The 23,414-nt window shown below is 42.5% G+C and overlaps 1 protein-coding gene across 3 annotated transcripts in view; it reads right to left on the minus strand.

Moving 5' to 3' along the window:
• The window catches only part of TOLLIP (toll interacting protein), a 50,804-nt gene extending 28,407 nt beyond the window's left edge, over positions 1-22,397 (minus strand). For all 3 annotated transcript variants that reach the window (XM_054025988.1, XM_054025987.1, XM_054025989.1), the window contains exons 1-3: positions 22,276-22,397; positions 3,246-3,395; positions 973-1,155 (exon numbers count right to left, since the gene is read on the minus strand). In XM_054025988.1, the coding sequence (XP_053881963.1) occupies positions 973-1,155; positions 3,246-3,395; positions 22,276-22,308 (366 nt within the window). In that variant the 5' untranslated portion in view covers positions 22,309-22,397. The remainder of the gene's footprint in view (positions 1-972; positions 1,156-3,245; positions 3,396-22,275) is intronic.
• Positions 22,398-23,414: the final 1,017 nt, after the last annotated feature.

Genomic DNA, 23,414 nt, shown 5'->3' on the forward strand with positions numbered 1-23,414 from the left:
ACCCCTACCCACTAACCCCATCTCGCCTCAGTACCAGGCCGCTGCCAGTCACTACCAAGCCCCTACTCCCTGGGGCAGACTGCAGTGTCAGCCACTCATCACTGGCAAGGGGGGTTTGGACCTGCTGCCTCTGCCTACCCAGGGCTGTCCCTTTGCAATCCCAGTACCTAGCTGGCCTTACTTTAGGCCTGCAGCCTGGAGGGTTCCCAGCCCAGAGTTCCCCAGCTCCTTTAGCCTTCCTCAGGTACCTCTCAGCTCCAGGCAGCCAGGCCCTTCTCTCTCTAAAGCAGAGAGAGAACTGTCTGGGCTTCTGGCTGTCCTGGCCTTTATAGGACCAGCTGAACCTTAATTGGGGCGTAGTCCCAGTTGAGCCTGACTTCCCACTAAGCCAGGGAGCTGCTTGCCCCAGCCACAGCCCCCTCCCAGGGCTGTTTTTAACCCCTCTGGACCGGAGTGGGGTAACCACCCTGCTACAAACCCCTTAATGGAATCATTTTTTAATTCAAATTTGCCTACAAAGATTATTCTACATTTAACTGATTTACTGTCACCAAAACTCTTACATCTTGGATTCAAGCTGTGATCTGATTTGAAAAGTCTTGCAACATTATCTCCCAAAGAACTGCACGAGCAGCCTATTTTTAGTTTAAAGTGCAGAATATAAGAATGCTCCTACGTACTGCACTGTAGTTTAACATTAGAATATTCAGAAACCACTTGACTTTAAGGCTAACATAACCCTTTCACAACCCCTATGTCATCCCTCCAGAACTCTCATAATTACATCAGAATCTCAGCTCTCATTAAAGACAGTGCCTCTACCTGTTGTTGAAAAGAAATATGTTCAAGTGTGAGCCACCCACACAAAAAAAGACACATTCCAGGTGCTGGTATACATCACTGGGCTACGTCACCTCAGTACAGCTTTGTAAGGTCCCGCCCCAACCACCAAAGCAAAAATAAAATTCTAACCTCATCAAATATCTCAAGATAGAAAGAGTCCACACCCGGGGGAACAGTACACTGAATAACTTTGTTCCAGCGTGGGTTTTTGGCTCCATTGTGCGCTGTAGGAGTTTCATACACAGCATAGCCAAGCCGTACCCGACAGTATGGATCCATGCGGGTCATACCATAGTTCTTTGCCAGTTTTGCCTGGGAAGAAACCAAAAATGAAGAAAGAAGAAGAAAATAAACAAAAAAATTAAGTTTGCCATTTTCTTTATTAATTCTTATGAGTGAAACTATATTAGTTTAGAAGAAGTCTGTCAGGATAGAAAGGGGATACTGACCGGGCCCACCTATGATGTGGGCAGAGACTCAAATAAAAAAAGCAATCCTCAGGGGTAGAGCAAGGCTGAGTTAGGTTAGATATGGGGGGGGAGGGGGGGGGATCTTTCTAGCTCTGGAATAGGCTTTCCAAGGGAGGTTGTGAAATCCCCATCATAGGAGGTTTTTAGGAACAGGCTGGACAAACACCAGTCACGGATAGTCTATATTTACTTGGTCCTGCCTTAGTGTAGTGGGCTGGACTTGACTTCAAGGTCACTTCCAGCCCTACGTTTCTCTGATGCTATGATAAGTTATACAATTGCCTAAATAAATGTGGTTAGCAAAAAAGCACCAAATTTAGTGTAAAGGCTATATTTTATGACTGTCAATTGCAGTTAACACCTGCGACTAACTGAAAACAACATTAAATGCATTTTTTAACATGTTAATAGCACATCTCGGGGGGGGGGGGGGGGGGGGGGGGGAGGGCATGAGTTGGAGTCCCAGAGTCCTGCATCCACCAGGGCTGAAGGTGGGGGGATAAAGTATCCCACCCTTAGGCTTTAGAGCCCAAGCCACAATATTTACACCGCTCATTGTTACTGAAAGATTATGAGAAAAGGTTTACTGTTAAGTCATTTCCCTTTGGAATTTTTATAATTACAAATGTATATACAAAAATATGGACAGTGTCTGGAATGAAGGCAATGAAAGGCTGACTAGAAGAAGCAAGTCTTGGGACTTACAGTATTCTTACACATTAATAGCATAGTGTCCGACAGTAATTCCTCTTTAGTTCTGGCTCAATGTCAATATGACTCTTTAAATGCTTTTAAAAAACCCCACAAGTAACAAGGGAACTAATTAGCAAAATATATTACACTACTTCTTAACTGAATGATGTGCACAGAAGATTATTCTCTCTGAAGCAGCAAAATATTTTAAGATTCCAATAATGTCAACGTTTTGTCTGTTGGTAGTCCAAACTTGTACCTCGTCTGGCCTCTTTGGCCCTTGCCTTAGCTCACTTCAGTCTGTCCAAAAGGCTGCACCAAAAATCATTTACCTTGTCTATCAGTTAGAATGTACCCAGACCATTCTGCAATTCCTTTAACTGCTCCCTTTAACCTTCTGTATCGAATGTAAGGACTCTCCCATCACTTTCAAAGCCATGCACAACTTAGGTCACATCTACTTCTCCAATATAGTCTTATCATAATTTCTTAGCCAGAAGCCAACTGTTATTTCGTAAGTCAAGTTATACCAGGAGCTTGGTTTCCAAATATCCCCACCCCAAAAGAGGAAGAGTTTACTTAACCAACACTAGATGGCAAGATAATTGTTAATGAAAGGAATGCAAAAGTTTAGAAGGCTAATATGATACAGTAGTTATCTAGGGAATGTCCCAGAAACACCAAAACTTCTCACTTTGACATGAGATATATATCTATATATAGAATCAGACATGTAGGGCTGGAAGGGATCTCAAAAGGTCATCTAGTTCCGCCCCAACTGCACTAAAGAAGGACCAATATTATAAGCTGCAGTTGCAGTCATACAGTATCTTATTTTACACCCTGATGAAAAAAAGCTTCTGCCCAAAAGTTATTTTAACAAAAGATGTTATGGAAGCTGCTGCTCCTGATGGTTTAGTAACCCAATGACTGAAGCACATGTCCACTCAATTACTGTACGTGGCCAAAATAGTAAATACTGATGAGAAGTTTTAAATAGGAAAACGGCAGTACTGTGCATTACTGTTAATGCTGTGCAATTTAGTATGTAAACACTGCTAGGGACTGTGTGGGCAGGTCATATTTTATAATGAGAGACTAATACACAGAGCCACTTAGCTGGAAACTAAGTTATCCAATTAGCGTAGCAACTTCAATTTCAGCACCAGATCTCATGGGGCCACTGTTGGAAGATGTAGCAGATTAACAAATGTATTAGAAGAGAGCAACAAATCATACCTGTACTACAGTGATGCTGAGTCTGCCTACTGTGCCCATCGGTCCTCCATACTGTAACTGTTGAGCTGCCTGTGCATCCAATTGGATCTGCTGCTGCTGCTGTGTTGGGGTGATACGTAAGAAATCCTGAGGAAGCTCACCAATATACACCTGTAGAACAAACAAATCAGATTCTAATTTATAGCTCATTTTCACTAGTAAAAGGTTCTGCAACAAGAAATGGAGGAAGGAAAACAAAGAAATGGCCACCAAGTCACTTCAGCATGTTTTTATTCTAATTTTGGTAGCATGAACAAAGTGGTAAGTTTGCATGAGCTATGCTTAAGAGAAACCTATAAAGGCATTATTATGCAGGTCTTTGGACATCAGTGCTGAGTTATGATGGGTGTGTGTAATATTTTTATTTAAATCACATCACACATTTTAAAAGTTTGCTTTTAAATTAAGCCTGATAGATAGGGAATACTGTTTATTTGTATTACTATAGCACCTAAGTCAGGACACCATTATACTAGCTGCTGTACAAACTCAGAACAAAAAAAAAAAAATAGTGTCTACCCCAATAAGATTACAATCTAAATAAGAGATGAGACAACCAATGGATACAGACAGATGGGGGAAGTACAAGGAAATAAGACAATATCAGTCAGCATGATAAGCAGCGGTGACTGCACATCATCAGCCTACTCATTGCCACGTTTTTTTGTAGCCGTCTTGGCAAAGGAGATGTTTGAGGTGAGATTTAAAGGTGGATAATGAGGTAGTTTTGTGGATATTTAGTTTGTGGATGAGATTACCCAGAAATAAGATGTAGAGGGAAAAGAGAAGGGGACCAAGAACAAAGCCCTGTGGAACCCCCACAGAAAGCTGGTGAAAGGGGAGATGAGGAGGATCTTTCAAAGGACACACAGTGAAGGAGCAATTGGAGGCAGAAGACGACCCAGGAGACTGCAAATTCACAGAAGCCAAAAGGGGACAAGCTTTCAAGTAGTCCATGGTCAACTGTCAAAGATGGATGACTCATCAATGAGGATGAGAATGGAGCTGGTTCTGTGCTTTAGCTAGGACAGTGTCAGAGACATGCACGGGGCAGAAGTCAGATTGGAGAGGGGTTAGGATGAAACTGGAAGAGATGAACTCCAAACAGTAATCGTACAGTATGTTCATTGACCTTAGAGATGAAAGAGAAGGGGCAGAAGTTGAAGGGATCGTAGTTGAAAAGACAAGTGGGGTCATGGGTGGATTTTAACATGAAACAGACTATAGAGCATGCTTGTATTATAAGGGGAAAGAATCAGAGGACAGCAGGAGATTTAGGCCAGATCTACACCACAGACCTATACTGGACACCCCTGAGCAACAGTTATACGGGGCTAAGTCATTAAGCATTGGCTTTAATTTTGAGATGGGGCGGGGTTCATTTTTAATCAAGTCCTAGCTCAGAGAAAGTTTTACCAAAATTATAAACACTCTCAGAATATAAGGATAAAGTTAAACACATTAACAGACTCTTGACTAAAGTGTTACATTATCCCACTTGTGTCAATTAGCCCACTAAGCAAATGATGCAACTTAAAAAGTGAATAGAAATGGGTAAAACAGCCTCTATCAATCTACAAAGGCAAAATATTTGTATATTTATAATATGAACTGTGCACTAAATAAAAGATCCTGAATCTATTTTAAAACATTATATACAAATTGCTCCATTTTCTACAGAGCCTTACAGATCCCGACAATGGTGACACTCAGAAGTATCCCACAAAAATGAGCAACACTGTCATTCTTGCAAATGCTTATCTACAACATCTTATTGTAGAAAATTAGAACATCTTTAAACTACAGTCTGAGAATTACAAGCTTTAAGATATAGATGCTATACCTTTTAGATACTATGAAAAGTAATTTGGCAAGAGATGACACTCCTAAACAAGACTGTCAGGATCTCAGCAACAGTAGGTGCAGCAGGCCAGGACTGAAATGTATTGATAAAGCTAAGGGTAAGGAAGACAACCTGAATGTCCATCCACATATTGCCAATTTAAGTTAAGAATGGCAGAATGCAAATGTGGTACAGAAGGTACAGAAACTCCTCGCTTAATGTTGTAGTTATGTTCCTGAAAAAAATGTGACTGTAAGTGAAACGATGTTAAGCGAATCCAATTTCCCCATAAGAATTAATGTAAATGAGGAGGTTAGATTCCAGGGAAATTTTTTTCACCCAGACAAAAGACATATATATATATATATATATATATATATATACACATACACACACACACACACACAGTATAAGTTTTAAAAAAACAATTTAATACTGGTACACAGTGATGATAATTGTGAAGCTTGGTTGAGGTGGAGGAGTCAGAGGGTGGGATATATCCCAGGGAATGGCTTACTGCTAAATGAACTAGCAATTGACTGAGCCCTCAAGGGTTAACTCTCACAACACTCTACAAAGCAGCAGGAAAGGAGGAAGGGCAGACAGACACACACCCTGTGTGTGAGAGAAAAAATGCACATTTCCCCTTTAAGTAGCTGACCCCAGGCTTAAGTATACTGCCTTGTTAATTAAATCAGCTTGCTGAGACCTGCAGCTCCTGCCTAGAAGCTCCCTCCATTGGGCGTGTGTCCCCCCCGTTCTATGGAAGATGGGGTAAGTGGGGTGCAGGAGCAGGGCGGAGGGGGAGACACCCTGACACCTTCTTCCCCCCTTCAGCAAGCAGGAGTCTCTGGGAGCTGCTCCAAGGCAGAGGGCAGGAGCAGTACATGGCAGCGGGGGGAGGGACAGCTGCTGCACAGGGAACTTAGGGGAGTGGGGAGCTGATAGGGGGGCTGCTGGTCCACCCTGGTTCCAACCACCCACCAGCTAGCTGCAAGGGGCTGCTCTTCCTGCAAGCAGTGGACAAAACAGGTGGCTGCCAAACGACGTTAGACGGGACCATTTCACAACTTTAAATGAGCATGTTCCCTAATTGATCAGCAACTTAACATCGAAACAACGTTAACCGGGACGACTTTAAGTGAGGAGTTCCTGTATTTAAAATCTCTTGTAATGACATCTCAATTGCCAGTGTTCATTGATAAAATGTGATCATGGACAGTTTGTTTCAATTAATAAACCTAATACAATCAACACTGTTTTGTGCCAGGCCCAAACTCAAAACTAACTGAAAAACTGCCCTGTCTTGTATTGTAGAAGCTTTGAATATTTAGTTTCTGTAAATTTATTCAGATCTTTTAAGGCCCAGAAGTGACAGTTACTTCTTGGCTGAGTCAGTCCTGAAATATGCAAAGAATAATGGTGTACTTCAAATACTTGTTTAGTCAGCTTCAATTTAAGAGTAGATAATACATTTTAAACATTTATATAATTGCTATTTGACCCTTAACACAACAATATGAAAGTTCACATCCTAGTTCAAGAGTCAGTCTTTCTAGTACCAAGAGCCTACATCAAAATGTAGAATTTGTAAAGCACCATGAATGAGGCTAAGTTTTTGTCACGAATATTTTTAGCAGAAATCATGGACAGGTCACGGGCAATAAACAAAAATTCACAGAAGCCCATGACCTGTCCCTAACTTTCATAAAAATCCCTGACAAAAGGGGTAGGCAGGTTCAGCACCCACTGCTGCTGGGGATCCCCGGTCCCTCACTGCTGCGGGTGTGGGAGCTACAGGGTCTCCTCACCCCCCCCTGCAACTGGGCATCTCTGGGGGGTTCCCCACCCCCTGCGGCAGCTGGGCAGCTCTGAGGGGTCCATCAGCTGCCCAGGCGGCAGGCAGTGGGGACTCCCCACAGCTGTCCAGCCTTGGCAGGCAGGGGGACCCTACAGCTACCCAGGCACAGAGTCCTATGTCCGCCAACCCCCCGCCGTGGTTAGGCAGCTGCAGGGTCCCCCTACCAGGGTTGGGGCTGGCAGCTGTGGGGCGGGACTGGCTGGGAGCTCTAGCTCCAGGGCAGAAAATGTCATGGAGGTCAATGGAAGTCATGGATTCCGTGACATAATAATAGCCTTAACCATGAACTATAACAGCCCCTGTGTGCGCGCATGGGGAAGGTACCAACCCTTTAAAAAAAAAAAAAAAAAACGGCTAGAGCCTACAGCTGCAGCCTAGGAACAACAGTAACAGGAAGCAGAACAAGGAAGAAAAGCAGTGGGTGGCAGTTGCTCCCACGGTATCTGGATACAAGTCTAACCTGATTCAGAGACTTAGGTGTGGACTGTCAGTACAGGACTCTATACCTGGGGCCTAATAAAACGATTGTTGTAATGATTCTTGGGCTGAAGTCTTATTAAAAAGATACATACCCACTAACCGAATGCTATCTGCTTCTCCTTGTCCCTGGGCTGTTCAATTGCAATCTATTGCTGCTCCACTTGAGGAAGTTACAGATGGGGCACACCTGTAGTGTCATGCCAGGCCAAAAGGGGTTGCTCAGGTCGTGACCACACCTTTACGTAGCACTATTATCTTTTAAAAATAAAAACCATTTATATATAATCAGCGATCCCTAGATTTGAGGATGATCTCTATTTCGGATTTACACATGGGTCCTGAGATGACTCAGGAGTCCAATCCTGGAACCACATCAGTTTTCTTGAGAAACTACAAAGATGCAATGAAAGCATGTTTCCTCTGACCCATGGTCAGAGATCTCACGGTGGTGAGCCGAGAGTAGAGGACTTGTTTTTGGAGGCAAGAGTCTGGCATCCGCACACAATGTCCAACCCAACAGAGTTGGTGCATGAGAATCATTGTTTCAATGACGGTGACATTGTCTTCAGGGAGGATGCTGGAATTAGTGCAGTGATCTTCCCCACTGATACGAAGGATATTACAGAGGTATCGTTGGTGGTACCTCTCCAGACTCTTGAGATGCTGTCGATAGGTCACCCAAGTGTGATATATATATAAAAATAGAGGAGCGCAGGACAACAGGGTTCAGAAGGAAGAGTTACATTTTGACGTATCTGTGCCACGACCATTGTTTTTAAAGATGATTTGCAAAGAAATAACTTCACTGCATTCAATGACCCTGTACAGTCTAAGGAAGCATTTCACTATTAAGTTTGTCAAATGCCCCTAAGGGTACATCCAAGCTGCAATCTACAGCTCAAGTAGGTATACCCACACTAGCCTTAATCTAACTAGTACACTAAGAATAGCATGGAGACAAAGCATTGTGGACTCTGCATGGGCTGGCAATTGAGTATCCACCCATGATCCCCAGGCAGGCTTGTGAAACCAATGCTGAAGCTTGTGATGCTTACAGTGTAGACATACTCTTAGTGGTCTCTAAGTCATGAGAAGAGCTTCCTACCTGCTCTGTACCTGGAAGCTATTATTTTGGACCCTGCAATGGAAGCAATAGTCCAAATGCTTTCATGAAGAGTTAGAGCCCCTATGTTTCTAAGAGTGGGTCCCAAGAAAAGGTGACAAACTATTGTCCCTGGGATTCTCTCTCTCTCCAGTGCCAAACACACACATAATTTAGCTAGCTGAAAACAAACAAATGCAGTGAAAACCCTCCTAGAAGGGTGAAACAGAAAATCTGAAGTCAAAATCATTGTTCAAAAAAAAGAACACAATCAGCCTTCTAAAAAAAACACAAGCTAACATCAACTCAACTCTTTCCAGCTGAAGGTGAGCTGCAAAAAAAAAAAAAAAAAAAACAAGGAGTCTGGTGGCACCTTAAAGACTAACAGATTTATTTGGGCATAAGCTTTCGTGAGTAAAAACCTCACTTCTTCGGATGCATCCGAAGAAGTGAGGTTTTTACTCACGAAAGCTTATGCCCAAATAAATCTGTTAGTCTTTAAGGTGCCACCAGACTCCTTGTTGTTTTTGTAGATACAGACTAACACGGCTACCCTCTAATACTTAAAAAAAAAAAAAAAAAAAAAAAAACCTACCCACAAAAACAACCAACTCATAGCTCAGACTGGATTATCACCTCTTGGTATTGAGAAGACTTAATTCAATCCCACTACAAACAAAATAGCAAGTTTACAGTCTCCAAGAAAGGTGTTTGTTGGTGTGGAATGAAACTTTCCGCACTGTCCACACCTTCCATTCCTAGCAGTCCCCCTGTGACGCATGACCAGAAAGGGTTAAGCATCCCACAGGATAAATGACTCAAATTCAACCCTTCAAGACATGGGGGAGAAAATGTTTGTGTATTTACATATATATTAGTAGAGGTCAACAATGTAATCAGACAGTCCCTGTCTATGGTGTATTCTCTTAATTCAGAGATCAAAAGGACATCTTAACATTTAAATGAACTGTAAACAGTATATCACTGTATTCATCTCTTTGAAATGTATAGCAAACCATCTGCAAATGGTGGAAAAACAGGCAATTGCCTTATGTTAATCTGTATGGCTCATCTCCAGGGATGCTTAGAAAATGGGTCCACTTCAAGGTCCCCATGTGTGCCTTTTGTTCACCTAAGGATTCTGAGCTGTCAAAGAAGGCCTGAAACTGTATAAAAAATGGCTTGGGTCCTGATCCTGTCATCTCAGATCTGCTTGAGGCTTCATGCAGGGGAAGCCTAAGCCATAAGAACTGAGATCCCAGTCTTGACTGGACCACCCTCTATATAAACATTGGACTATGAACTATTTCTGAAAGAACTCTCTGCATCTACAAAGCTGACCATCTCTGTTACAAAACTGAATCTCAAGAATTGTGCTCAACTCTGTATGTATACTGAGCTTTTAACCAATTCTCTTTCTTTTTTTAATAAATTTTAGTTGAATAAGAATTGGCTGTAAGCGTGTATTCGGTTAAGATATGGAATATTCATTATCCTGAGAGATAACATGTCCAATCCTCTGGGATTGGCAGAACCATTTTTATATGATGAATACGATTTTTAGTAATCCTCCTCCTATTTGACTTAGATGTTTAGGTGGAGACCTGAGGCTGGGTTACTTTAAGGGAACTGGTTAGAGAGTGGTAGCCGTGTTAGTCTGTATCAGCAAAAACAACAAGGAGTGTTAGTCTCTAAGGTGCCACAAGGACTCCTCATCGTTATTTTTAAGGGAACTATGTTGTTGGCTTCTGGGTAACCAGTAAGGTATTATAAGAAGCTCTTTTGTGCTGGTTTGGTAAATCTAAGTATTGGAATATCCACCAGCTTTGGGGATTGTCTGTCCCATTCTTTGTAGTTCACCCTAATTGAGTGACCTCAGTTGGCTCCCCTGGGACACTGGTCACACCCCCACCAGCCAATTTCTTTCTCCATAAGTATGTTCCAGAACCTCCAAAAAACTCCAGCTATACTAGACTTGGAGGGTCCAAGCCCATGTTAAGCTGGGACTAGGATCTAAGCCCTATTGCTTTCCTGTGTGCACTCAGATTCCAGAAGTCCTCTGGATGTATCCCAGAGTTCCTTACAGCAATTTCCTTAGTCCTCTCTATGCTGACAATCTGTGTTGCAGTCTATTGCACTCTGCTGCTAATGGAAGCCACACCTCCGAGCTGCTCAGATCACTGTTAACCCATTGTCTGCTGAACACTGGTCTGCAAACACAGTATCAGAGAGCCTGCCCTGCAGGATGACAGAGCAGCAGAGCTCCCAGATCAGTATAGCTGCTCCCACACCCTGTAGGGCAGCCACTTGGTCACTCTCTGCTCTCTGGTGCCCCCTGCCCTCCGTAGGGCTGCGTGCATTGTCAGGACAGTGAGTAGGAGCCAACCCAAATAACTTCCCATAGCTTCCTGCAGCTCCAGTTCCTCATTGCTGCTGTGTAGAGTTTGCCCAGAACAGGGAGCAAAGCTGACTGGCAGGAGGAAGTTCTTGGCTGCCAGGATGTTGGGGGTCATCCCTCTCCCAGCCACGCTGAGCTGGGAGTTCTGCCACTCCCTTTCCCTGCAGAGAAACTGCTTGGTCCCACTCCACTCTCTGTTCCTTGTTCCCGGCCCCCTCTACCCTTCCTGGGGCTAGGGTTACCACCTTTGAAATGCAAAAAGGCACCCCCCTACCACAAGACAAGCCCCCCACAACCCCAAGGCAACTCCACAATCTCTCCCCCAACCCCCCAACAGCCACTTATAGTATCTAAAGAGATAACACATATAGATAAGATTGATAACATCCCACTCGCCTCACTCTTGCCTGACTCAAACCCCCTCTCTCATACATGTGCAGTGCACTTGACTCTTGGTGGGCATACAGCTGCTGTATTTTCAATAATTTTGATCTGTTATCTCAAACTGCAGAAGTGGGAACACTGCAGCATCTTTGGCTGGATACAGAAACTTTTAACATTAGATATCCCAGTGGATTCTGATAATGCAAATCTTTAGACCCACAAAAAAAAACAGCAGATTAAATTATTTTTCTGGCAACTGGTGAATTCATATAAAAAACGGGTAGGCCAGGCAAATACCAGCTAGGTGGTAACCCTAACTTGGGGCTACATGAACTGTGAGGACAGTGACTGGGAGTCCGTCCCAAAACTTCCCCCCAGCCTCCTTATCCCTGCACCTGCTGCATTGGCGAAGGGATGTCAGGGGCTGCCAGGGGATGCACTTGACTGCTTTGCAGCCAGCAACAGCCAGACTAGGTCTGGGTGTTTCCTCCAAAACCCACAATTTATGTCAATCTTCAAATTGAACAGAAAAAAATTAAAAAAACACCTTCATTGATCATTTTAAAAATTACAAATTGCAAAGTTTCATTTTAATAATTTGATGGTCCTGGAGACGAATGTCCTCATTATCTCCAGAACAGGTGCACATGAATATTTTCCTGCCAATGTGACTCAGCCTGGAGATGGAGAACCCATTTCTCAGACTGAATGGTAGTTCGGTATAAAGCCTTCTCAAATTGTAGTCATTCTACTGAAACAGCCACCAACAGAGCTAATTATGCAACTTATGTACTCGTGTGCTCCTTATGGGCACCTGAGTTCCATCAATGGCACTGTCACAGTTAGGAAACCGGGTGGGCCGGAGAGTTTTCCCACAGTGCAACACTGTCATAGGGCTAGTTTAGACACTGAGGAGTTGGTGGCGCTTGGAACTCTGGGATAGAATTACTTGGACTCAGGTCTGTGAATGCAGTGTAAATGTCAGAACCCTAGGTTTGAGCACGGGTCAGAAAATCCTTAACCTAGGCTTCAAATGCAATGTAGATGCTCTCGCCCAGGGTTCCCTGACATGGGTCAGCTGACTCGAGTCCCACTAACCTTTGGCTTAGGGTATGTCTACACAGCAACGTAAGAGGGAGCTGAATCCATACCACTCCGCCCTACACCCTCTTGACTCTTCCCTACAATACTACCACTAGTGCCAAATGGCTTGCCAGTTATCTTTCCTAGTCAGCAAGCCCTAACAAGGGCTCCAACTGGCCCTACTGAAATATATAGGGCTGTGATAGTAAAGCTACTAGTACAGAACAAATATGATTACAGTTCCTTTAAGAAAGATATTTGCCTTACCCTATGTATAAGTCTACTTTTATTGGCATTAGCCTGATTTTAGAAAGCAAGGCGTACACTGCAGGTAAGTATCAGAGGGGTAGCTGTGTTAGTCTGGATCTGTAAAAAGCGACAAAGAGTCCTGTGGCACCTTATAGACTAACAGACGTATTGGAGCATAAGCTTTCGTGGGTGAATACTCACTTCAGACGTATTCACCCACAAAAGCTTATGCTCCAATACGTCTGTTAGTCTATAAGGTACCACAGGACTCTGTCACTGCAGGTAAGTGAGCAATAATCCATCATATTTACTATTCATACATGGAACAAATATTCGTAATGCTCAAACACCAATGTAAAATCTGTTCTCATTACTCACCTCTCAGTCCAGCTTTCAAAATAAAACATAAGAACGGCCATACTGGGTCAGACCAAATGTCCATCTAGCCCAGTATCCTGTCTTCCAACAATGGCCAATGCCAGATGCCCCAAAGGAAATGAACAGAACAGGTAATCATCAAGTGATCCATCCCCTGTCACTCATTCCCAGCTTCTGGCAAACAGAGGCTAGGGACACCATCCCTGTCCATCCTGGCTAATAGCCACTGATGGACCTATCCTCCATTAACTTATTTAGTTCTTTTTTGAATCCTGTTATAGTCTTGGCCTTCACAACATCCTCTGGCAAGGAGTTCCACAGGTTGACTATGTTGTGTGAAAAAATTCTTCTTTTTGTTTGTTTTAAATCTGCTGCCTATTAATTTCATTTGGTAACTTCTATTTCTTGTGTTATGAACTAGACTAGAGACCACCACCTTTGAAAATACCCAGCTGTACAGTCCAAAAAATTTCTCCAATCACTATGCAATAGGGAACGATGGAATTTATGATAAATCATTAGATCAAGCTAGCTCTTTGGTTTTAAAGTGGGATTAATATAAACAGATTCCATTAAAAAGGAGTCAATGCTAGAGGGCATGAACTAAAAAAATCTTTCACCACAACATAGATTAGTCTCTACGTAACATGACAATTGCCCTCAGTACCAGCTCATCAAGCCAGAATTATTTTTATTTTTTTTTTTTTTTTAAGTTTTCCTAGCAACCAGAACAAGCTACCAAAGAAACTGAAAATCTATAACCTTAAAATATTCCGGCTAATGTAGAAAAACTGCACTAAGTGCTGGGTTGCACCTGTTCTCAATTTGCAGTAAGGATTGTTTTAGGCCAGATCAGAATCAGGGGAACTTTTGCCTCTACAGAAAAATCAGGAGTGTGTGAGATTTTTTGTAACATTTCTTTGCTGGCAAAAGCCATAGTGTAGACTCAGTATAAGAGTGCTTTTGTCAGTATAGCTTGTATAGCTAGCAAAAAAGGATAACCTATACCAGCAAAAGCACCTATCTGCTAGTATATACTGCATATTCACTAGGAGGGTTTTGCTAGAATACTATATTGGACTGATAAATGTTTTGCCAGTATACATATAACTATAGAATGAGGCCTCAGTACCTGTTTGTACAGCACTTGGCATAGTAAATTCCCCAATCCTGAGCAATGGCTCTGGGTGCTACAGTGATACAAACAATTAATAATGGAGAGCAGGTGGTACAGTCATTTGAAAGGACTAATATGAATTCCTAGACAAAAAGCTATATTAAAATAGATTTATAGTTGAGAGTAAGTGTCAGTAAAATAATACAATATAGAAATATTGAAATTATCCCCAAGCCAGACATTATAAACCTAGGGAACTCAGAGTTCAGATTTGTTTCAAGTTTTACCTTAACATGTTACGGTAGGGAAATGCAGAGTTAGCACATCAAACATCCTTAAGTGTGCCTTGTAGTAACACCATGCTATACCATGATTAGACTTAAATCATTTTAGTGTCTGAGGTCCCAAATTAGATTAAACTGATTAAATAACACTTTAGATTTTCTTGCCATCTCCCCCACCCCTCAACAGTGTTACTACAAGGCACAATTAAGGTTGCTCATGTGCTTTAGAAGAGTAGTGTTGAAAATACCTAGAAATTTACTGTATCCTCCTCCTCTCCTACCCTATGCAAATCCAGAACCAAGACCAGACCCTGAAAACAAAGACCTTTGGGCTGCCCTTCTAGTCTGGACAGGAAATTCTCACTGCCCTCTTGGATCAGCTGTTCCTGCTATATGCTGGGAAGCCCTGGCCAGAAGTGGCCTTCCCCTGTCCCCACTGTGTGGAGAGGCTGGGAAACCTGAAGCCTCTCGCCCCACCTCTGGCTCCTGGAACACAAGAGGGGGAAACGTGACAAGTATCCCTGTAAACCCTCACCTGTTAAGTTATCAAAACAGCAGACCTCATAATAATCTCCATTTTTAAGTCTTACTCCTTCCATTTGTAAAAAGAGCAAGATGTTTTGGATTTCATCTTTTAAACTATAGTGTTTAAGAGATGCTGTAACATCTAGCACACCCCATGTTTCACCAGCAAGCTGTTGACCACAAAATCCTCTCTGTTGTCCGCTTGGCACTGACTTGCGCATTGTCTGTATCCATCCCCATTTGTTGGGGTTTATACAAAGCTGGTCTTTGAGCCAACAATCATCTGCAGAGTGTGTTTGTTTCCCACACTGAAAATACACAGTTGGAGTGTTGTCCATGTTGTGCTTTGAAACCAGTTCCCAAACAGGATGCACAATATGGAGTACAAGCCAGAGAACAGTGACAGAAGTTGAGAGGAACTGGAAAAGCTTTCAAATTGTAAACACCTACAGTTTTCGTTTCTAGATTGAAAAATACTGAGCAAAGAAAATTCATATGTAGAGATATTCATTTAAGAAGTAGTACGTCTTACCAACTTTAGTTTATTTTTATAAAATTGAGCTGATCAGTAGAGTGAATTTGTCTGTTTGAAAAATGGTATTAGTAAATAACAGTCATTAATTGATTTGGATTTTCTTGCACTTCAAAATTATTTTAATGAATCAACCAAATTCCTGAATATTTATATTCTAATAACTAAACATACCTTCATATTTCAATTGGCTATGATTTTTTTCATTAAGAATATGTAGTATTGCTGGCTGAAAAATTTATGGCATATTTCCATTTCAGAGCTGGCTACAGACAAAGAATGGTAGGTGAAGCAACTATGTATTGAGAGGTCAATTCTGAAACTTGGATACCTTAAATGCCCATTTGGGTGTCCTTTTAAGTAGCAAAATTGGGGATTTTGGCACTCAACCTTGAAAATTGGGTCCAAAACCTGCAATGTACTTTGGGAGTTTCCTATTTGATGCCTATGCTACATAAATGAAAAGAATTGTTATACCTTTGAAATGTTGCCACAGTTGGAAAACACAGCCATCTAATTATTCATGTAAGAACCTTGTCCCTGGGGCTCAACAAGCCCACTCAAAACTGTGTGCATTCAGCAATCTGCTTAGACCCATTTCACCTAATTCAATAAACTGTTTATTCATCATGCAGGATCCTTCTTTTAAAGGACAGATATTCTAACTATGGTTATTTCAACACTATGGTTGAGATTTAAACACACAGTTTAGAGAAAGGAAGATTTACTTATTAGTAACTAGAGTTCAGAATATATTGGCCTCTGTAGAGACCCATTGACCTCCCACTTCCCTTTTCCATCAAAGTCTTTAAAAATAGACTTCAAAAAGCTTCTGATAAGTGTGATACAGTTAATATACCTCAAAATGATTGTTGTTGCAACCATTAAGGAAAATCAAGTTATTCTGATATCTAAAGTCATAATGCAATTCAGTAGCACATTTACACCTACAAGACTAAAGCATTTTAACCATGTCAGGGCAGTGACTTTTGTAAAGAGGTCTCCCGACATAGAACAGACAGGGCCTCATGTCAGTATTTTAGTAAGAGGAGAAAAACAAAGTTCCAAGGCGAAGAGTGCTGTATGACTAATAAATTTCTTAAAGGTGGTGTAGGAAGATAAATGCTTGCCCTGCAGCTTCTCTCAAGTCTGTTTTGGTTTTGAGTTTTGTTTTTTTAAGAAAAAGGTAGCATACGGGTATTCAACATAAAATAAATATTTCCCAAGCATCGGAAAACCAAGTCTTTGAATGTTCTCCTCTATAAATATTTGTATTCTGTAAAAATCAAATTTCAAATAGGAAAGGTTTAACCTACAAGTTCCAAGTACCTCCAGCTACTGGTATTCAGAAGGAACCAATATCATGAAGGCAGTATTATGTCAGGGTTACCGATAGTGATTGAATCAGATCTGAATTCTGTTGTAAGTTGTGCAAGCTTTATACCTTAGTTTCTAAACAGTATGACAATATATTTTGTTCCTGCTGTAACTATCTAATAAAGATGTTGGAAGTCTTAATTCATGTTTGCAAAGAACTTTGCAATGTTAAATGAAAGAGGCTAGAGAAGTGTCAAGTATTATAGCTGTAGCACAATAGATAGCTCCAAACAGTTAGTTGGCCTCAACCTTAACCATAGCAGAGCTCTTAGGACAGCTGAGCTTTAAAATCTGTATAACTAATCGGACTGACTTGAAATTCCTCATGGATTGCTGACCATATCTCATGCTCCCAAATTGGAGGATAAATAAAACAGTTTTTCTTAAATGTGTGTGTGCGCATGCTCACAGTTAAAGACAAAACCACAGCTCAGATCATAACAAGGTCTAAAATGCTTAACTAGAGCAACAAACAGTTCCAAGGCTCATATGCCTTTTCATAGAACTACTGGACTACATAGTGCATGCACCTACAGAGGAGTTAACAAGATTTTTAACCTTCAAAGTGTCTCACCAGCTGAATAGCTCAAGAGATAAGAAACAGTCCTGTGAACCAGACCCACCCAACCACTGTCAACTGGAATCCCATCTTGGGCAAAATCTGGAAAGGTTGGAAGGCATATTCCTTAAGTCTGTTGAGGAGGGGGGAGTTATTTTAGAAGACTGGGAGCAAAATACTTGCTAATGTCCAACCTAAACCATTTTCCTAATGTCCAACCTAAACCTCCCTTGCTGCAATTTAAGCCCATTGCTTCTTGTCCTATCCTCAGAGGTCAAGAAAAACAATTTTTCTTCCTCCTCCTTGTAACAACCTTTTATGTCCCCTCTCACAGTCTTCTCTTTTCCAGACTAAACAAACCCAGTATCTTCAATCTTCCCTTATCGGTCATGTTTTCTAGACCTTTAATCATTTTTGTTGCTCTTCTCTGGACTCTCTCTACATCCTTCCTGAACTGTGGTGCCCAGAACTGAACACAAATACTCGTATGACCACGAAATTGACCAAAATGGACTGTGAATTTGGTAGGGCCCTATCTATGGGCCCTTCCACAGTGCTAGTTCAGCAAAACTCAAAATATGTATTTCATCTTTTTCTGAAGTTTGAATTTTGCTGACCTTGACACTCTGAAGGGGACTAGCTGTCACCAGATTTGGGGGGGGGGGGGGGGGCTATTTAATTAGTATTATACGACATGACTTTTCACATGAAGAAATATCCAGTCTATCTACTGCTGCTCTACACGTAGCCCATGCAAACTAATCATGCCCTGAAAGTGCAAAACTACTATTCCAGTATCATGATCCATAGAAGAGATATGTTTTAGTGGTTTAAGCACTGGACACCATGACATCTGTGTTCTACTGTTCAGTTACAGATTTACCGTGTGATCATGGACAAGACATTGAACCTCTGTACCTCAATTTCCTCTTGTGGAAAATGCTGATGTAGGAATAGGCCTCTAATTCACATTCAGATTTGCTTTAAAAAAAGTATGGGCTTGTCTACACTCACATTTTATAGCGCTCTAACTTGCTGGCTCAAGGATGTGAAAAATCACCCCCCCGAATGCAGCAAGTTTGTGCACTTTAAAGCGCTAGTGTGGACAGCCCCTGAGCACTGCGCGCTCCCAGAGCTTGGCGCTATTCCCCTCGTGGAGGAGGATTACTGGGAGAGCTCATTCTCAGCGCTCGCATGTGACCACACTCACATTTTAAAGTGCTGCTGCGGCAGCACTTCGAAGTTTCTAGCGTAGACGTAGCCTCAGTGTCTGTGTGTGTATGGAGGAGAGGTTGAGGAAATTGCTTATCCTGGGAATTTAAGTACTGATTGCACTGACAAGTTTTGAATTCTTCTACATCAGCACACACATCAACAAACCTTCTTCCTTTCCTCCGAAGTTTTTTTTGCTTAACAGACAATGCTTCTGGATGTATCAGAAATCCTTTGAGTGAATCAGGGTAGCTTTCTGAAAGCATTTTTCTTCAGTACATGAGCACTAGCATTATCTACATCAATTTGCGCATTTTCTGTGACAGTGTACCACAGAAACCACCACCATATCACAACTGTGACTCAAAGACATGTAACATTTACAGCTCAGCTTCAACCATATTTTTATGAAAAATATTAAGTGCATGGAGGGATTGTAAGCTTCCACTCATTTCTAGCTAGAAATTTTGAGATCTGAATTTACTGCAGAATTCAAAGCTTGATCCTTGACCAAGCAGCAGGATATCTAGATGACATTTGCCATCACTGTACACTAGCATTTCAGGTCCAAGTACATCCCTCTGCACTATAGTTAAATTAGGGATTCCTCATACATTTCAGTAAGAGCATGATGAGAGGACGGCAAGTCAAATGTTAATTTATATCCAGAAAGAGCAGCACCTCTTTAGCAACAGAGCTCTGAATGATAAAATAGCTGGAAGATATCGTATCTCATCATCAAGTTGTTTGCCAATTTACACAAAATTGACTGCAAAAAGGAGCAGTTTAAGGAATCATGAACTTCATATTTTCATCTCACAGATTTAGCTTGAACAGAATTTTTTTAGTAGCACCTTTCACATCAACAGCACATGTTAAAGATACAAGATACTGATCATACAATAACTACAACAAAAAAAAAAAACACCAACAGCTGCCATTAAAAAAAATCAGCCATAGTTCACATATTAGAACCTATGTTGTTGTGAAAGGAAGAATATTGGTCAAGACACCATGGTAAGAAAAGAGCCAGGAATATTCCACTTGAACATTTGCCACTGATTGTCAGAAGGAACTTCAGTTTTTAATCATCTGATAAACTAAATGACAGGGATTGTAACTTAAGATGTACAAATGAGAGCTACAAATTGGGAAGCATGGACATAAAAGACTGGTGTCAGCAGGTAGCATATTCAATTCTATTATATGCTGCCAGGCACCCACACTTGAGAACCTTGGAACTCGTCCTGCTTGGGTAAACTAATACCACCAAAAAGATCACATTCTCCACAGCATAGGGGTGGGTGGAACCTAATGTTTAGTGCTTTAGCACCCTTTAGTGGTTACTTACTTGCAGTACAGTTTTGGAAAAAGCTGTTTGCCTTCCAAGCTACAGGGAAAGAAATATAGAAACTGCATCTTTTGCTATGGAAAGAGGATCAAAAAAGGGGAATTATGTATTCCAGCGACAGGGCAACTGTAGGAATCAACAGAGACCATTTAATTATATATTGCAAGTCATTTCTCTGAGAGATGAGGATTACATTACAGGGCTAAACCCCGAATGTTAAAACTGGGGAGGAAGGCATGAGCTCTTACCAGGGGTTCTCACATTTACAAATAAAAAGTGATAGTTAAACAAAGTTTTACATAAGTCAGGCAAAAATCACACCACTGTGTTAAAGATATGTACAGAAGAGCCTAAATCAATACATAGCACTGAATTACAGATAATTTACTGGGACATTATCATCAGCATAATTTCTCCTTAAAATCATCTGGAATCCGGCAGACAAGTGCTATGTTATACATTGCGCACATTAATGTAAACGTTGAATATCAAGAACATAGGTAGATATGAAATAACTTCTAGATTGCTGTTATCTGGTGTTCATTTGTCAAACAGCAAACACTGACTAAACATGTTTTATATTTTAAGCCACCTTCTAAATTTCAGCCAGTTAATAACCAGAGATTAATACCATTCTCTATTAAGATCGAACAAGCTTTGTACAAAATATTGAGCAGTTGTTTTTGGCATCACAACTATAACAAAATCTCTCTTCTAAAGAACTGTTACACGCTGTCATTTACTATTTTGAAAGTGACACTGCAATTTCATCTCTTTGTACACCAACAACTTTAAAGATCATTCCATTTAAAAATCACTTGGTGATATCACCAAGTGAGAGCAGAAAGCTTAATGTATCTATCTTTCCCCAACTTCAATCTCCTGCCCAAAAAACCCAGTCTATAAGAGCTGCAGAGAAAACACATTCAAAATAACAAATTGAAGTACCTTTAACTAGTAAGAGAACATCTGTAACCTAAGGAGATAAAATTGAATTTCATAATAAGGGGTGGTGCGTAGGTCCCCAACCAAAAGAATCAGGATTAAAAAAAAAATTCCACATAAAGATTTTAGTTCTCACTAACAAAATAGAATTACTAAAACCCACTATATAAAGAAGGCCACTCAGAAAGAGCTAATAGAAATGAAATGACTCAAGAAAGAGTTAGGGAGATGCCCAAAGAATATCACCATCATCAGATGAGAAAGGCAGCTATAGCTCTTTAAGTACAGTACAGCAATTTAATGGAATGACTCAGTCTTCTTGTCTCTCAGCATCTCTTACACAGATTAATTGAACTGTTTGGTCTCTGTATATTTTGGTTGTTAAGTAATTTAAAATCCTCAATTAAAAATAAAATTTCAAAAATGAGCCTTCCCCACATTAGCCTGTGTTGCCACTGGACACAAAGTGCAGGAATGAGGTGTACAACTAAGTCACGTGTTACATCAGATGTGTCACAGAGCATCTAGCAGTGGTGAGTAGAGCCCACTGGCAGCAGTAGACAGTGACCCATGTCAACGTGTCACTTGCGCACACACCTAGGAGGTGTCGGTTTCAAATCAAATCCAGTATGACCCTTATACACTGCTGTAAACAGGCTCATCACCACACAACTTTTGGTTGAAGTTTCACCTACCCCCACCCACGCTTCACACACCCCCTTCAGCTGTCACCCCTAAACAGCAAAGGCAGACAGCTGCCCCCTAACGTCTCACTTCCCAGTAGCAGCAAGTTTCTCAGTTTGGGAGGAGAGCAGGGCAGACCCCGTACACCGCTCTGAGCTCCCTCTGACTCCCCGAGGGTCACTTTTTCGCCTCCTCTGCCTAATGGGCTATGCTGGGAAAAGAGGCAGAGTCTCCCATCCCTGGTGTGCCACGTGGGGAGTGGATGATGGGCACAGAGACCCTCCCCGTCCTTAAAAGCCCTTCTCAAGGTGGGAAGAAGGGGCACCCCTCCCCCCCCATGGGTGATGGCAATGGGGAGCCAGAGCGCCCTCCCCCACCCTTAGCCCCGGACACTGGGGAATGAATGGCGGGGAGCCACCCTGCCCAAGGCCACGGGCTGGGTGGGCTATGGTGAGAGGTCAGACGCCCGGCCCCTGGGGCCCAGGTCCATGGTGAGAGGGACAGAGAGCGGAGCCAGGGCAGGCCCCCTGCCCACAGGGAGCGCGGGGGAGACACCCTGCCCCGGGCCCAGAACGAAGGGGGAGACACCCTGCCCTCGCCCCCTGGCCCTGGGTAGCGGTTACTCACCGGGCCCCGCTGGGTGCTGACGGTGGTCGCCATGGCGGGGACCCGCTTTCCGCCCGAACAAGCCGCTGCCGCCGTTAACCGACCGTCTCAGCCCAAGGCTCCGGCGTCAGCTGAGCACAAGCCGAGCCCCGCCCCGCTTACCCGGCACTGCGCATGCGTGGCACAACGGATTTCCCGCTCCAAACCCCGCCCCCTTTGGCCGCTTCCAAAAGCGAACCGCTATGCAAGTAACACGCATGCGCCGTCCGGCGGTTTGTCACTGACCCCACCACCTTTGGTCTCCAGCCTTGCGCATGCGGCAAGGGTGTTCGCGCCTTCATTTCCCCCTTCCCCATAGGGTAATACGCATGCGCAACTCAGCTCGCTAGTCCCCCAATTGAGAAGGGTTGGGGGAGCGACGCGACATCTTGGTTAGCGCATGCGCATGTGACATGGCTGGGACTGAATTCGTGTGAAATGTCTCTCAAACCGCTATACTGCGCCTGTGCAATGGGATGTGCCTCCCCCGCCCTTTGCGGGTGAGGGGCGCAGAGCCCGCCGGCCCAGAGGAGACGCTGCTCCAGCAGGAGGCGCTGTGCATTAGCGGTGCGCTGAGGGGAAGGTGCCGGCTGTGCCTCTGCTGGGCTTGTGGCACGGGGCTGGGGTGCAGGGACTCAGCCCCTGATGTCACTATAGCGATTGTGTTGCTTCACGTAGCGACTGTTTAGGTCGCTAAACTGCGACTTTTTATTGAAAGCTGGGGACTGTTCACAGTCCTAATGCTGGAATGAATATGGGTATGGATGCGTGTGTGCTCTGTGATGTAGGTGCATGTGTGCTAAGATAGATGCTCATGTGTAGTATGTGGAACGTTCGTGTGTATATTGTGACGTGGGCGTCCTGTGTGCAATTTTCACAGGGTCTCTTTTGCTGGAGTAAATCTGGTCTTTCTTACTTTTTCCAGGACTTAATTTACTGAATTATTAAAACACCCGAAGATGACAGCTGATGATAATACATTTTTTAAAGCAAATGAGCAAGTGTTTTCTTACATAGTCAGACTCCTTCCCACAACAACACAATCCTTTTTTATATCTGGTGAATTGTCCACACTTATGTGTAATATATTGAGCCTTAACTCATGGTTTGTTAAATATAAG

Source organism: Malaclemys terrapin, chromosome 4 (assembly GCF_027887155.1).
Source record: "Malaclemys terrapin pileata isolate rMalTer1 chromosome 4, rMalTer1.hap1, whole genome shotgun sequence".
Classification (NCBI taxonomy): Eukaryota; Metazoa; Chordata; order Testudines; family Emydidae; genus Malaclemys; species Malaclemys terrapin.